The 16,102-nt window shown below is 39.2% G+C and overlaps 1 protein-coding gene across 1 annotated transcript; it reads left to right on the forward strand.

Annotated features, from left to right (window-relative positions):
- Positions 1-1,240: 1,240 nt before the first annotated feature.
- On the forward strand, positions 1,241-11,337 carry LOC149048976 (uncharacterized). The gene is made up of 8 exons (XM_089199577.1): positions 1,241-1,952; positions 2,507-2,689; positions 4,332-4,686; positions 6,309-7,736; positions 8,066-8,336; positions 9,181-9,217; positions 10,807-10,872; positions 11,054-11,337. The coding sequence occupies exons 1-8, from the start codon at positions 1,241-1,243 to the stop codon at positions 11,335-11,337; spliced, it is 3,336 nt and encodes a 1,111-aa protein (XP_089055703.1).
- Positions 11,338-16,102: the final 4,765 nt, after the last annotated feature.

Genomic DNA, 16,102 nt, shown 5'->3' on the forward strand with positions numbered 1-16,102 from the left:
GCAGTATGATCTTGTGGAGGCTAATTATTGTGTCCTGGCAAAATGATTGTAAATTCAGTTACATATTAATACTTTGCTTAGTGTCATTCCTTAGTATTGCAGTGCACATCCTCACTATGTATAATTTCACATGTGACTATGGTACAAGCTTTGTTAAATGGTTCCTTTTTTTCTCGATCAGAGCTTACCAGAGAAGTAAAGTGTCATTTTCTTGCAAATGAGTTCAAAGACCTACAGTGTACCATTGGTTCTCTTTCTTGGAATTGGGAAAGTATTTTCTTTCTGTCAAACAATTATAAACCAATTCATAGGCTAGGAAAAGGAAAAAATTTTGAAATACCAATTTAACAAATACTCACAAATGTAATTGTCATAATGTAGAAGGTATTGCTGCTCATAAAGGAGCATGGTACCTCCCCTTTTTATTTCAAATTGTACTCTCTCTTAAGATCAGCAACCAAAGCATACAGTTTGACAACAATCTCAGGGCATGTTCTATGGAATGGCTTTAAGTCTTCAATGTATTTTATCAGTTGCTCTGTCTTGTTTCTTTTGCAGAAGCTGATTGGCATTGTGACAAGTTAGAATGGAAGCAAGCACTTTCTATAACATTCATGGTGATCCACCAAAGATCAATGTTAATCTTCCAGAGATAAGTAAAGTAACCCAGAATTCTTAACGTTGGAGGGATGTTCAACTCCCAATTGACATTCTGTTGTTAACCGTGAAGGACTGTGAGTTCTTAAGTTGCTATCATTACATTAAAGATCTATTTAGAAGCTATTTTAGAGGGCTGGGTACTATATACTTGGTATACTTTGGAAGCATTGGTGAAGATCAAGATGTTAAACTGAAAGTTGCTTTGATGAAATGTTCAGAGGGTTCTAAAGTTCCTGGTGGTGCTTTGACTGTTGTAGAAAATGCTGTAACTCAGCTGAGGCCAAAAGCTGTCTTTACTGTGGGACACTGTATTGGTGTGAATCAGGAATCAACAAAGCTGGGGGATGTTAAAATGATTGTCTTTGTAGATTTCTGCAGTGAAGCAGATTGTCCTTAATAGAATTCTGTTGTGAAATAAATTAACCTTCACTTCTACAGTTGCATTAATTAAACATTGATTAAATGGGCAGGACTGGAGGCTAGTTATTGTGTCCAAGCTTAAATATGGTGAATTTAATCAAATTAAACTCTAGTTTTTATATGTTTCTGTATTGTTTTTATTTTCAGAAGCTGATTGGCAATGTCAGAATCTATGAGAACTGACCAGAACAGTTCAAAGAACATTTATGGTGACCCACCAAAGATCAGTATTAGTCTTCCAGATATAAGTGAACTAACCCAGAATTCTAAATGTTGGAAGGATGTTCAACTTCCAATTGACATTCTGTTGTTAACAGTAAAGGACTGTGAGTTCTTGAGTTGCTACTATTATATTAATGATCCATTCAGAAGCTATGTCAAAGAGCTTGGTACTGTATACTTTGGAAGCATTGGTGAAGATCAAGATGTTAAACTGAATGTTGCTTTGATGAAATGCTCAGAGGGTTCTAAAGTTCCTGGTGGTGCTTTGACTGTTGTAAAAAATGCTGTCACTCAGCTGAGGCCAAAAGCTGTCTTTACTGTGGGCCACTGTAGTGGTATGAATCAGGAATCAACAAAGCTGGGGGATGTGGTTGTATCAGAAAAGCTCACAACCTATTCCTATCAGAAGGTTACAGAGGATGGAAAGAAATTTCGTGGGTTCACAACTCCTGTAAGCAGAGACATTGCTGAACTCATGGAATGTGTAGATCATGGTTGGAATCCACCCCTAGAAAATCCTAAAGAAAGGAAAGTTGAAGTCCTCTGTGGTGAAGTTTTGAGTGGTTCTGAGCTCGTACAAGCTGAGTGGCAACGAGATGAACTAGTGAAGTCATTTCCTGAAGCAATTGCAATTGAAACAGAAGGAGAGGGTAAGATCTCTTTTTCCTTTGAAGTAACTGTTACTGTAAATCTGCTCAAAGAGATATTTGGATATAATCATTTGTATCATGGGACAGAGAGAGTTGATACTTATGTGGTGGGTAAGCTTTTCTACCAGTGTTGAGAGATGCACTAGCTTGTGTGTGTGAACATACTGGACTTCAGATCAAGAGGTTTGTGTTCAAGCCCTGGACTCAAGTGATTGTGTTGTAGTCTTGGCAGGGACATTTTACTCTCACAGTGTGTCTCTGTACCCAGGAGTATAGATGGCTACTGATGAACTGACCAGTATTTCATATACATGTGGCATATACATGTGGAGGGAGTAAGGGTACAGTCTTAGTGCCTGAATGGTATTGGACCTGGGAGAAGCTTGTGCTACAGGGGCTAGCTGTGCACCTAATGTATGTAAGGTGAATTTCCAAAATGTATCTCTAGCTCCTTACAAATCTTTAATGGTAATAATGGGAGTGGTTAAAATCAATAGATGTTAGAGAAAATTTGTTGTTTTGTTCACAAAAGCTTGTTATTTTTTTTGTCTCAGGAACTTTCAGTGCAGCACATGATCTGAAAATGGAGTGGGTTGTTGTCAAGGGTATTTCAGGATATGCAGATGGAACTGAATCAAGAGAAAACTGGCAAACATTTGCAAGTGTAACAGCAGCTTCTCTTGTTGTCAATATTCTAAAGGAATGCAGTATTTTTGAAGATTGGCCACATTACCAAGGTAAACAGATCAACTTTTATCTTTTTTAGGCCTGCAGTATATTTGCTTGCAGTCACAAGCTGGTCTTGTCTGCTATTTAGTTTGTGTTTTATGAATGTGCTGGAACCAAATTGCCAAAACTGAATCAAAAACATGAGTAATGACCTATGATCATGCACTTACCAATCAGAGCAACTCTTAATCAGAAATATTACATGTTTGTCAGCAATTTCACAGGCTCTGCTTATGGATGTTGCACTGGGCTAAAGATAATGACGTTGATGTCAATTCAACATACAGGAGCTCTAATTTTCTTTCTGCAAAGATTGATGGTGGGATGCTTTCAAGCTTTTGATGGTATTTTCCCTCTGGGGAGAAGACCACCGACCCTCCAATAATACACCTAGAAACTCCTGCCTTTACCCCCGTCCCTAACCCCCCCCCCTCCCCCTGCCCAGCCCAACCCTTATTTTGTAAACCACACACAATCCACATTCCCCTAATCAGTCCAACAAAATGCTAACGCTCGAATCTTTACAGAGGCCAATTTACATTAACAACTCAGTTAATGAAACCGAATTGTCATTGCTAACTGAATATTTGATTCACATTTCTTAATAGTAGTAAGAGTAATCCTATGATAAACTCCTGTTAGAAATGGATGTTAAGCCTTACAATGTATGAACTTGCAATTTATGTTAGGGCATATGTTCCCTTTGATATGGGTAAGAGAACATTACTTTATCAAGCTATTTGTTTTTGCCTTCATTTCCGCCCTCTATCTATAGAAAAGAGGTAAAATGAAGACATGTCTATGGGCGTACCCGTTAACCCCCACCCCCTAACCCCATCTCCCTTCCCCCTTCCTTTGTAAAATAAAAATGCGTGGATCCGGCAAAATGGCATGAATAGATGCAGTACGTACTACTCGCTATCCTCTCATCTTGATGCTTTGCTGTGATGTCTTTATGTTTCAGTCAAGCAAGGAATTCCTAGTGACAAAGATTTGGAGTGGCTTTCGGAAGAAGTCGAAAAAAAATGGAAGACAGTTGGGCGTCGTCTCGGAGTTCAGGAAGCAAGATTAACGGCGAATTTGCCCCAATGTATCACTGGTAATATATAACTAATCTTGCAATTCAATAACAATACAATCACATACAAGTATAATGCCTAACTTCTCAGGCACCGTGCTCTTTGGCCACTGAATCTTTTATGTTCGTTGTTGACAGTGCCTCGAAACTGGAAAAGTGTCGCTTCGTTCGTCAGTAACCAAATCAAAACGAAGGAAGATCATTTGATGCGTTTGTATATTTTCATGTAATTTTCTGGTAGCGCGGACTTCAGTAAGGCAACTTATCTTTTGAAACGTTTCTCAGTTTTGTCGTAGCCTAGTCCACTCCCTACTTAGCTGGATTTTTATATGGTTTTCGGAGGAGCGTGTTCTGAAGGGGGACTGTGGAAAACAGCCTCCCGAAAACTATATAAAAATCCAGCTGAGCAGTTAAGGTCCCAAGCAAGATTACGGAGAAATATCTTCTTGAGGTCTTTGTAACAATAGGCTTTTGACAGTTGCTACATGAGACTGCTCACTGAACATTAATTCTGTATGTGTTTAAGATTTTCGAGGGAGCAAATTAACTGGTTTTATTTTTTTAACTTTAAGATCCAATCCCCTACTACACACAGGCGAGAGGACCAGTGGCACTAGAAGCGTACAGGAGAGCAATGGAGACAGGCGAAACTTTCGATAGATGTATCAAAATTATGTTGATTGGTCAGGACCGTGTTGGCAAAACAAGTTTGCGAAGATACCTCAGAGGTGAAGCATTTGATAAAGATGAAGTTAGCACTAATGGGATTGAAATGATTGCCCCTGTCAAGAATGCAAGAAAAGGGGCATGGAGGAATCCAGCCCCGCTTGAAAACACAAGTGCATTTGTCCACGAGTGTGCAGAATTGGTTGAATTACGCAGTAGCTCTGAAGAACGACCACATAGGGTTCAACTGTTTTCTGGAGAAGGAAAGAAGACGAGAGGCGAACCTACAAGTGGAAAGGGAGCGACTCAAGAACGTTCAAATGAAGACCTTGCTTCAAAAGAAGTTATTGAAAGAAATGGTAAGGTAAAGCTCATTATAGCTCTGACATTAACTAGCTTCTTTACATATTCAAGGTAATTGTTCACTACCAGAGAGGTTACTCAGGGCTGAAAAAAACGGCAGCACGGTCGCCGGTGAAGATGAACGGTCAAACAAATTTTAGCCTGGTCAAACTTCGTTTCTTGCCGGAAAAAATGTTACTGTGCAATTTTCGTCTAATTGCATTACAGTATCAACCCCCAATCCTTTAGGAAAAGCAATTTATTACGTAAAACTGCAACGTATTGTTAAATTTTTTCTTTTTTTTGATAAGAGTCTTACGACTTGGAACGAGCTAATTGCGTTTCTCCCATGACTTTTCTTGTTCAAGAGACTGGGCCCGACTATTTGAACGACTCTCATGCTTAAGATCGTTATCAAAATCACCAATGATGAACCCTTACAATACTGTAGCGCCTCAATTTCGAAGTACAGCTAATTTTATCCTTTGTTTCATTCTCCTCGGGAGAAAATTTGATTATGTACTGTTTTATTTTTACTGTACATTTCGACTGATTGTGGAAATGTTTGGCAAATCTTTTTGGAGACAAACTTGTCGGGGACTTTTGTCAACCCCACCGTGTACTATGCAAACTTAACATTTTTCTGAATCATTTAACTGGCGTCATTACTTTGCGGCCTAAATGTTGAGCGGTATGGAAAGGCTCGCTCGTTAAGGGGTCATGCCGAACTTCATTCAGTCTACCCAGAACTAAATTATTTCAAATGCGCACCTACTGCCTTCTTTGTAAGTAGCATCGAATTCATGAGTTCGGTAGAGCAGTGGCGAGACGAATCTATGGTGCTCATGGCAACGTAGACTCCTTGATATCGTGTCCGTGAGTGAGTCCGTCCGTAAACATTCCCATCATTCTTAACGGCCTAGATATGCAAACGTTGTTGTTGTAGTAACTCGTTTAGGAAAATGTCTAAAAGCAGATTTCCGAATTGTTGTTATGACCCAAAATTCACTCCTTGCATCCATCTCTCAATTACTCCTTCATTCCACATCCTTCCACTTCTGGTTAAGTCCGCTCGCTTAGGAGGCTTTTGCATGTTCAGTTAGAATTCTTGCATGGGGCTCAACTGATAGCTGGGAATTGGTCAAATTTTCACCAGTCTGCTAAGAAATAACGACAGCTAAGATCTGAGAACGGAAAATTTTACTGATGGATGAAAAATTGATTTGAGTTTACGCTGCGTGCATAAGGTCTCACCCAAGGTTTAAACAAATCTTTCGCATACGAGGTGCTCGGATAAATATAATTTCGAGGGCGACAAGCCGGCTTACATTTTAGTATAGGCCTTTATTTTCGAGTGAGGCGAAGCTTTTGTGAATTTTTTAGTTCTTGTACACAAAACACAAATTCAGTCAATAGCATTACTGTTGCTTTGAACAACCGGCCCTGAGTAAAATTAAGCTTAACTGGTATTCTTCTCTGTTGTTTGCACTCGAACAGCGTGTTTAAGAAACGTAAAAACCGATTAAAAAAACATCAATATTAGTTTTCCTGGAAGTCAAAAGTGAGCGAAAACTAGAAGAAGTACCCAACAAAGTCCTTTCCCTCGTAGAGCGTGGCCTCAAGGGAAACGACACCTCCGACAGTGAGGGTATTTGCCCTATTCTTTGGGATTTCGCCGGCCAGGCAGTATACCATGCCATTCATCCAATTTTCCTGTCGCAAGAAGCCATATATGTCCTAGTGTCAGATCTTACTAAAGAGTTGAGTGCTCCTGCCCAATGTCGGATAAGACCGCCTAATCACGATGAAATAGTGGTAAACTCGCCTTACGTCGAGGACACTAATCTCGATCACATGATGAGATGGCTGGACTTGGTGCACTCTTTGGGGTGGCCAGAGTTTCATAAAAGGTCTTCAAACTCCAGGGATGTTTTGCCTCCTGTGGTGCTTGTAGGTACACATGCTGATTGTGTAAGGGATCCTTGCAAGGAAATGAAATCTGTGAAGGAAACCATTTGCAGCATGGCTCATCCAGCAACCGTAGGCCATATTTCAAAAGAATCATTCTTCATAGATAACACAAATCCAAACAGAGAAGACGACCCACAGATCGTTTCTTTGCGTGTGAAACTATTGGATCTGGCTAAAAAAATGCCACATACCAACAAGGTTATTCCTATGCAGTGGCTCCGTGTGGAACAAAAAGTGGACGAAATGGTGAAAGAGAAAGGGATGCATTATGTTGGTAAAAAGCGTTTTACAGAAGACATTTCTGGAGGCATTTGCCAGTTTAATGGCCCAGATGACGTTGAAGAATTGCTACACTTTTTACAAGCTCGTGGAAGAGTTATCTACAAAGATCTCCCTGAAAATCCAGATGGTTTGGTCGTGCTGGATCCGCAGTGGTTAATTAAAATACTGTGTGAGATAATTACGGTGAGTCCACCATGGAGAAACGACCCTGTCATTCGGAAAGATTACAAAGTCCTTGGAAAAAAGGGACTGCTTTCCCAGCAGTTGCTAAATCGAGCGTTTGAACACCTTAAATTGAATGATATTAGCAATTCGCTGATTCATATCATGGAAAGCTTTGATGTTATATGCAACTCTAAGAACTGCAAGGGGGAAGATTACCCTTATTTGGTTCCTTGTATGTTGAAATCACCAAAGAAGAATACGAGAGGCACAAACATGCGCACTGGCCCTTTGCCCGTATTTCTCACATTTAACACCAACTACATTCCAAGCGGGCTGTTTTGCAGACTGGTTGTACATTTTTGGGAATGGGCCTCACAATTATGTGGCTCCTGTACAGCCCCTTCGTTGTTTTCAAACGCCGCCAGATTCAATGTCAGTAAAGAGTACCAGTTCGCTTTAGAGTGTCACAAAACTGTGATAGAGTTGAAAATCTGGACACCGCGAGACTCAGATAGAATGGAAGAGAAAAGAATTTGCGAAGAATTATTGAGGTAAGCCACAATCATATCTGGCATTATTTTGTTTCATTTAAACTTAATATTGACTGTTCAAGCAATATTAGATGGAACACCATAATCAAAGAAATTTATGAAATGCTGTCGCGTTGCTGTAAATAAAGGGAAACTTAGAGGCCCTCTTTAATTTTCTTCACTTTTTAAATCGTTCTGATCCTTATGACAAATTTTTCAGATTTAGGACCCTTTTGGGTGCCAATTTTTTCGATTAGGTGGGATGCCTTCAGGTAAACGTACGTTACAATGAGTCATGCTTGCGTTATTCGCGTTGTTGATGTCCTTGTTGCTATGTTTGTTCATTGTAGTCATCTGGAGCGTTGCAAGACTGGGCTAAACTCCACCTGTCAGTGGTTAGGAGCAGTCACGATGGAACTGTGTGTGAAATGCCAGTTGTGTGAACCTTGTCAAGATAAGTGTCGTGGCGGAACCAATATTTGCATGCTGCACAAAGAGGAAGGCTGCTCTCATTTTGATTGTGGCCACTACATTCCGTTAAGAAGCTTTGACCTGAGTTGTGAACACTCTGTTGATGCTGTTCCCTACTATCCTGCAGAAAAACTGGATCCTTGGGTTCAGGTTAGAAAAATAAACTTAATTCACTTCACGTAGAGCGAATCAGGAGAATTTGAAACTCACGGTTGGCAGATAGCTCTGTCGCACGCACCACTTTCGTAGAATGTTCGATTCCCATGAAAACCTGAATTTGTCCAGGGTTTATCTTTTAAAGATACTTCAAAAGTTAAGCGGTTTTGTGTGATTACCAGAAAAGGTTAAAAAAAGAGAAACAAACACAAATAAAAAGGAAAGAAAGATAGAGACATTTGAAATTATCTTTCTTCTCCCAAACACAGGATTAAATGATGAGAGGGTTTAGAAGAAATACTTATACTCCCCTTTATTATTGTTATTGTTATTTTTATTATTATTATTATTATTATTATTATTATTATTATTATTATTATTATTATTATTATCGCGTTTTCTATTTATCAAGTGTTAGAATCAACTACCCGTGAGCTGCAGAACTTTGGGTGACTATATGTGAGGGAGCTATATTTTTGTATACTTAAAGTATTTTTAATTTATTGTTTTCCCAAGTTTTCTACTTTTGGGTTTTAGTTACCGTGGTTCTTTCATTTCCAAATGTGTAGGCCTGAAAAGAGGGATATGGAGATCCCGTTGTGATGCACGACGTCCACTTCCATATCTGATAATCATTACATACTGTTTTTCCAACCATTCGCTTTAATAAACTTGGTATCCAAAAACTTACTCCTCATGAGATCACATGAGAGGTAGTAAGTTGGGTTATTAAAGTATACGTTTTGAATTATTTTTACTCGTATATTTATCTCTCAATTTATTCTATCAAGTGCTAACTGTAAGCGTAAGGTTGCCACTATTTCCTTCTGCCTTGTAGGCTTTGAAAACCGTTGGACGTAAGAAACGATCTGGTAAGTTTTTTACATCAGAGGTAAATTTTTCGATAAATAGCTGAGTCAATATCAGTTTGCTGAAAAGCAACTTGCCCGCCAAGTAGAATGCAGAGATACAGGAAATACTGTGTGAAAGTAGAGGAGTTCGATTGTCACCAACCGCTTCTTGTGAGGAAAGCGGTGCATGACATCTCAAGAAGAGACCAGAGGGCACGATGTAGACTCCATGAAAGTGGCCTCGCGGTCCAGCTCCTTGTTTCGCTGCGACAGTTACTTATTGATATAAAACTGTTATTTTTATACTCACAATTACCGTTGAAAACTTCCTTTTTAACGAATCTGTCTTTCTAAACTGGCTATTTATTTTACAGAAAGGATAGTTTTTTCCAAGTTTTTTTGCTCGAAGTTTGAAAAAGACGTGAATGATAGGTCGCCAAACTAAAAAAAAATGTATTCAGTTTGTGTACTTGGGCCTCCTTAACACGTGTAAAACGATTTATATAACATGTAGGGATGCGTAATGCAATGGCACGAAATGGCCCTAAACGACGGAAAAACTGGAGAACTTTTCAGCGGATAAGGAATATCGTCAAGGCTATGTACAAACTTATCTATTGACCGAAAAAATCTGTTCCAATTAGTTTTCCTTAAGATTTGTTACGAGTGCCAACCAAGTGTAGAAGTGCTACAAGTGCCCTTGCAAGTTTTAATTTTTAGTGAGTCTTTTTATTTTAACCCAAGTTGTTTATTGTATGGAAAAGACTTTTATCAGGCTTTCCGCTCTATATATAAGTGGTAGGTCACTAAATCCGTTTACGAGCGATAACAAAGTTTCTTTCTGGCAGAAAAAAAAGAACAAAAATCTCCTGTTTGCGTATGTGGGCGTGCATATTTCGTGTAAAATGATCAGGATGCAAAATTGCATAATTGGTCTTGAAACAAATTCCTCAGGAGACGTTTCATTAGGAAAGGGAAAAACTCTACTGCTACAATGAATTTTTTGGCTGATTTTTTTAAAATTTGTTATCATGCTGGTGGTTCTACTAAACATTTGCGTCGGATAGAGGTGAAACACCGCAATGAAAATTCATCTCAGAGTGACGCCTCAACTCCAGGGGAAGGAAGATCTGGTTTCGCAGGTAAAATGAGGACATGCCTATGGGCGTACCCGTTAACCCCAACCCCCAACCCTATCTTCCTTGACTCATAAATAGCTTTTATTTTTACTTTTACTGATGATTCCTCTGTCAAATGAACACATATCCCCAATATGGCTACTCTATTACCATGTTAAGTACGAAATCAATAATCTTCCTTTTCTTCATGGAATCGTTTTTCTGTTTTATATACACATGCATTTTTCTATTCTGTTAGTGAAAAACGTCAAGTGATAAAGCATATTGCTAGTTATAATCCGCCCATAACTTTTCGCGCGACTCTATTGGTCACTTTACGATAGTTTTGACGCAATAACCACCATTTACATCGATATTTGTCCCGACGATCATTTCCGTCGAAAAGAAACAAAAACTCTCGTCCAATGATTTTTTTTAAAATTTGTTATCATGCAGGTGTTTCTACTAAATATTTGCGTCGGTCAAAGGTGAAACGCCGTAATGAAGATTCGTCTCAGAGTGACGCCTCAACTCCAAAGAAAGGAAGATCTGGTTTCGCAGGTAAAATGAGGACATATCTATGGGCGTACCCGTTAACCCCCACCCCCAACCCCATCTTCCTGCCCCCTGCCTTTGTAAAATATAAATGCGCGGATCCAGCAAAATGGCCTGAATAGTTACGATACGTACTACTCGTTATCCTCTCAACTTGATGCTTTGCTGTGATGTCTTTATGTTTCAGTCAAGCAAGGAATTCCTAGTGACGAAGATTTGGAGTGGCTTTCGAAACAAGTCGTAGAAAAATGGAAGACAGTTGGGCGTCGTCTCGGAGTTCGGGAAGCAAGATTAACAGCGATTGACATAGAAAATGTGGAATTCTCTGAAAAAATGTACAAAATGTTACTATATTGGAAACAAGAGACAGGCTTGACTGCAACGTACACGGTCCTACATGAGGCACTGTGTCATCTATTTGTTAGTCGTGCAGATTTAGCTGACCAACTTTGCCGTCAACAACATGAATGACTGTACTTTATTGACTCATAAATAGCTCGTAAATAACGGAGTCATTTTGTAGAGTTCACTGGTAGTGATATTTAAAAAGCTGATCTCAAATACTGGTGCGGAAAGTTGCAAAAAGTCATATGGTTTTTGCTGTCAACGCGCAATACGAAAATTAATGGGAAGGTTGTGAATTTAATAAACCCACTTCTCAAACTTATTAATAATTCATGCTGAGAAAACAAAGGAAATTACAACCGTGAAGGAGGTTTGGATATGTGATCTTAATTATCATAAAATTTGCTGAACTTTTGCTATGATTTTCTCCAAGAATTATTAATGGTTTGAGAAGCTCGAAAGGTTTTTTCATCCGATATCCAAACACCTTGAAGTTGGTTTAAAAAAAACTCGGCTGCGCCTCGTTTTCTTAACCAGTTCTCGGTGTTTAGATATCGGATGAAACACTCTTCCTAGAGATGTTACTTATCGCAAGCTGGTATTTCGGGTGATAATTTCCTTGGCTAAGAGATTGTCCTGAAAATTTTACCATTTGCCCTCGAAGCTTCGCTTATTGGGAAAAAATTCAATTTGCGGACAATAGTTCAGTCGCGGACATGATCAGCCGACATACTAACCGCCTGAAGCGATTTATGTACGAAACATTCGCTTAGTTGCTTTATCAGTACCATTGCAGTGTTGTCGAAGGCAGACGGCATGTCACGCATTTGCATCACAAGTGATATTTACACGTAATGCACGCCTAATCTTCCTTCAATTGCTGGTTATGACGCAGCACTGAATCAGGAATTTAGGGCGCTTTTTTTCCAAGAGGTTTGACATGAAACAAAAATTTAGCGTGTTCAGAATCTCACGCCGAAAACACGAATAAATGCCATGTTTTGTAGGTAATACCGAGTTTCTACATTAACAGTGTGAATTTTGTTTGAATGCGGTTAGGTTACGTGATTAAATGAAGGTTGTTTACTAAGAAATGACAGGTGATGGTGCGAATTCTAATTTGGCAAAATGGAATTTGATTGGTGGAATGCAATTCAAGAACGTGAAATTGCCCAATGTTCATGTAAGAGGAATGATTTGGTATGTGCTGATTGGACTTTGGACGTAGTTTGGTGTGTGAGTTTTGAGTAAAGGAGCGGGAAAAAAACGCGTTTTAAGTTAAAAAGGACACAAAAAATTAAATGCGAACCTTACTTATCCCGGTAAATCTCATGGAAATTATTAATATTAAGTGCAATTTTGCTCTTGATTAATTAAATTGCGCGTTTCTAATTGGCTGAAAACGAGTGCATCTTTATTGTAACACGAGTGCAAAGTTTTAACACGACTACAAATTGCAAACAGCGCGTCATGTCAAAATTTTGTTTGTGTTAAATTTCTGTGATGCTTTTATTATAAAAGTTATTAATGACATGATTTTCGAGTGCAATTTAGTGTAAATAAGCACTTATGAATTTTTCAAAGACTACAAATTTCATGTTTATTATTTGGCCTATACTTCATTGTAAAAGGAATAGGTTCCTTTCTGAGTGAAAATAATCATAATCACGTATAACTTGTGGGGTCCTCATTACAGAACAGCAGCCTAGTCATTGTAATTTGATTAACGTTTGTTTCCAGAATTGAAACCATGAAACCTAACAATAATTACATCGATAATGTAACTATTGTTGTAACTCTATTAATATTTTTCATATTTGAAGCACATTTTTCGATGAATCAATGTGCCTGTATGTTATATTAAATAAATTCTTGTGTTTATTTCTTACATGTTATCGATTCTTTTGTTTATATTGTCAAATTAAAAATAATGTCTTCTGTTACTTTCAGAGATTAAGTATACATTTTTCGTGGTCGGTCAGCCTTTTACGTCCTTATTTTATTTCGAATGGATAAATTGTTAAAAGATACCCAAATATGTTTTTATACAACACTCTTTCTTTTCATCAGGATATAGTCCTAATCTCTAATAATAAAAGCTGTCATCCTCCAGTAGTGTCTGAGTAGCACCTACATTTGGTCCTCGCCCAGGGATGGACTGTGTTACTTCTTCATTACCAACTCTGTTGAACTGGGAGTGTACAGAATTTCTGCTCAATGGGGGTACCATATGAGAGTGGGAACACAAAGCCACCGTATGTTTGTGGGTGATATACCTGAGGAGCATGAGGTACACCAGTTGTTAGGGGCTGATTAGAGAGGGCCATTTCTAACGTGCGCTTCCCACTGGCAATTCCATCTCCAAGGGACGTTCAACTCATGACCATTTTTGAAATAGACTCTTCCAAAGTCTTGTTTGATTGTTCAAAGGTCCTCACCATTTCTTTCTTCATAATGAGATCTTCATTCATTAGCAGCTGGTCTCTTTGGGTCTGGAAAGAGTTTTCTCCCTTCTCTCCCTTTTTCTCTCTTATTGTCACCAACTTTGGGGTGTTGGAGTGACGCCTTCCTTATAATTTTTTCTGACCTGGGGATGGTGGAGAGGTGTTTGGGGTGTTAGAGAGAGTGACACCTTCCTTATAATTTTTTCTGATCTGGGTATGGTAGAGAGGTTTCTGCAGACTGGCTTTCACTTGAGGAATCACGTGACTCTAGAGTTGATATATCTAAAATGTGTAACCATTGAATAATTTGAGGCAGTCAGATTAAAGAATGTTAGAATAGTCTCTTAGAATTATTTGCCTCTAAATTATCATTTTTAACAGCAAAAAAGGTATAAATAAGCCTCGAACTTTTTACCCCTTTAAAACCTGTCTGTTATCCATTACTCTTCATAGTATCCATACATCTGCTACAGTATTCCCTCAGGTAATGAGAATCAAGGGAATCATCAACGATGATGGAAAAATTGTTCTTACGCTTTCAACAAATTACCCCAATTCTTTTTCAATAAGAAAAGAAAGTAGCCTGTAGGTTAATATTGTCGATTCGTAGGTTGAAATGAATACATAATTTTTTAATAGTACATACCTTCGCGCCTTGCATCATCTTTTTCGGAGCTGATGTAAGTACCTACAGTATCTCCATCAATGGCAAAGGAAAGGTACGAGGTAGCTGGCCACCCAACCCATTTTTTAGTCAACATCTAGAAATTGTCTTGAACAATCCTCCCACTACCGATTCCCTTGTTGACTGCTGCCCGAAAATCTTCCCTCACGTTTGTTATCTTTTCTTTTACTCTGTCGTACCCTTTCTTGATACAACTTTTTTCGTCATGTCGCTTTTTCTTGAAGGCTTCGTATTCCGTCTCATTCATTTCATTTAGAGGTTTAACAGGCTCAGTAACAGCCTCGGGACCAAACTCTTCAATGAAATCAACAGCTAATCACCGGCGTATCTCCGTATTCATCGAGGCCAGGTCGGCCTCGAAATCAATTCTGTTCAAGTTGCACTTCGTTTTGAATTCTTTTAGGTATTAAAGAAGTTTGACTCGTTCGTTATATTGACTATGCCTTATTTTTGGGTACCGCTTAGCTTTCTTAGCTGTTGATAGTAAATTGCTCTCGGAGGCTTTCCTTTTTTTTCTTGCTGGTTATGATTCGGATGGCCGACGAGGTAAATTAGCCGTGTTGTCAGTCGACGCATGACACTCTTTTAGGTCTTCTCACCTCCGCCCTCTGTATATTCATGGCTCTCTTCGTTTTGTTCCATATTAGTTAGATATAGCCAGCGAAAAAGCTCGCCGGGTTTGTAAGCGCGGCTGGCCACACCGTTGTAGTTCAAATTTGGCGCGCTTGCAAATGTAACATGATCGCGACCCCGGCTAGGTGGGTTACCCCACCTTGAGACGTTTACACGGCAAATTGTCACCCTGCCGACAGGGTTACTCTACCTGGCAGACCCCACCTATCATGTAAACGTGATCAAGATAAGATGAGAGATTATATGGATGGGTGGGTTACCTCACCTCTTGATGAATATCTTCCACAAGATGGTTCAAGGTATGAAATGATAGGAAATTAAATGTTTAGATACCTTAACGCATGTGAGTCACACCATCAAGATTTTTTCAACGGATATAAGTGATCTCAGGACAACCTTTAGACGAGGAAGCTTCGCAGAAAGTATTTCCTTCGTCTGTGTGGCTGCTCAGAGATGTTGTGATGCGTCTTCCCATGGGCGTGGAAAACTTAAAAGCGGCTTTCCTTGAAAAGGTAACCGTACCACAAAAGTTCAGAACTTGCCGTTGGTGAGTAGAGCGGAACTGTATAGTCAGAACTAGCAGAAACAGTTCTGGCAAAATTTGTCCTGGGAGAGGAATTTTGCGTGCTGCATGCTGCAGGGGATACTGCAAATAATTTCCAGACTCCTTTAAATTTTAGACTTGCGTTCAGGCGCTTGACTTTTTCTTGCAGAGCGATTTTCATCTCAGCTGGTACTTACAATCAAGTTTTTTAGGCTTTCACTTACTAAGACGCGAGTTATAACTTTTCTTGCAAAACTTTTCAAAACTGTGCGTTTTGCTGGAAAACACAAAGGAAGCAACCTCGTTCCTTGGGAGTCCTCCCTTAACGTACTTCGAGGAAGTACTCTTTCAAGAAAGGAAGAGAAAAGACCACGACAACAAGAAGGTTCTTGGTGTGATGTTAGTGTGCTCCTAAACTTTCATGTTCTTCATGTTTTCTATCATTTAGATTTTCAAGGTGCGAGGTCGACCCAGTGGAAAATCTCAAGAGGTCGTCGAAAACATTCTGGAGTTCTTCCCTGATTTTCACGCCTTTTCCCTCTCCCCTCCGTAATCAGATGCTACAGTCAGACAAAACTTAAATGA

Source organism: Pocillopora damicornis, chromosome 3, assembly GCF_964200805.1.
Source record: "Pocillopora damicornis chromosome 3, jaPocDami1.2, whole genome shotgun sequence".
Classification (NCBI taxonomy): Eukaryota; Metazoa; Cnidaria; class Anthozoa; order Scleractinia; family Pocilloporidae; genus Pocillopora; species Pocillopora damicornis.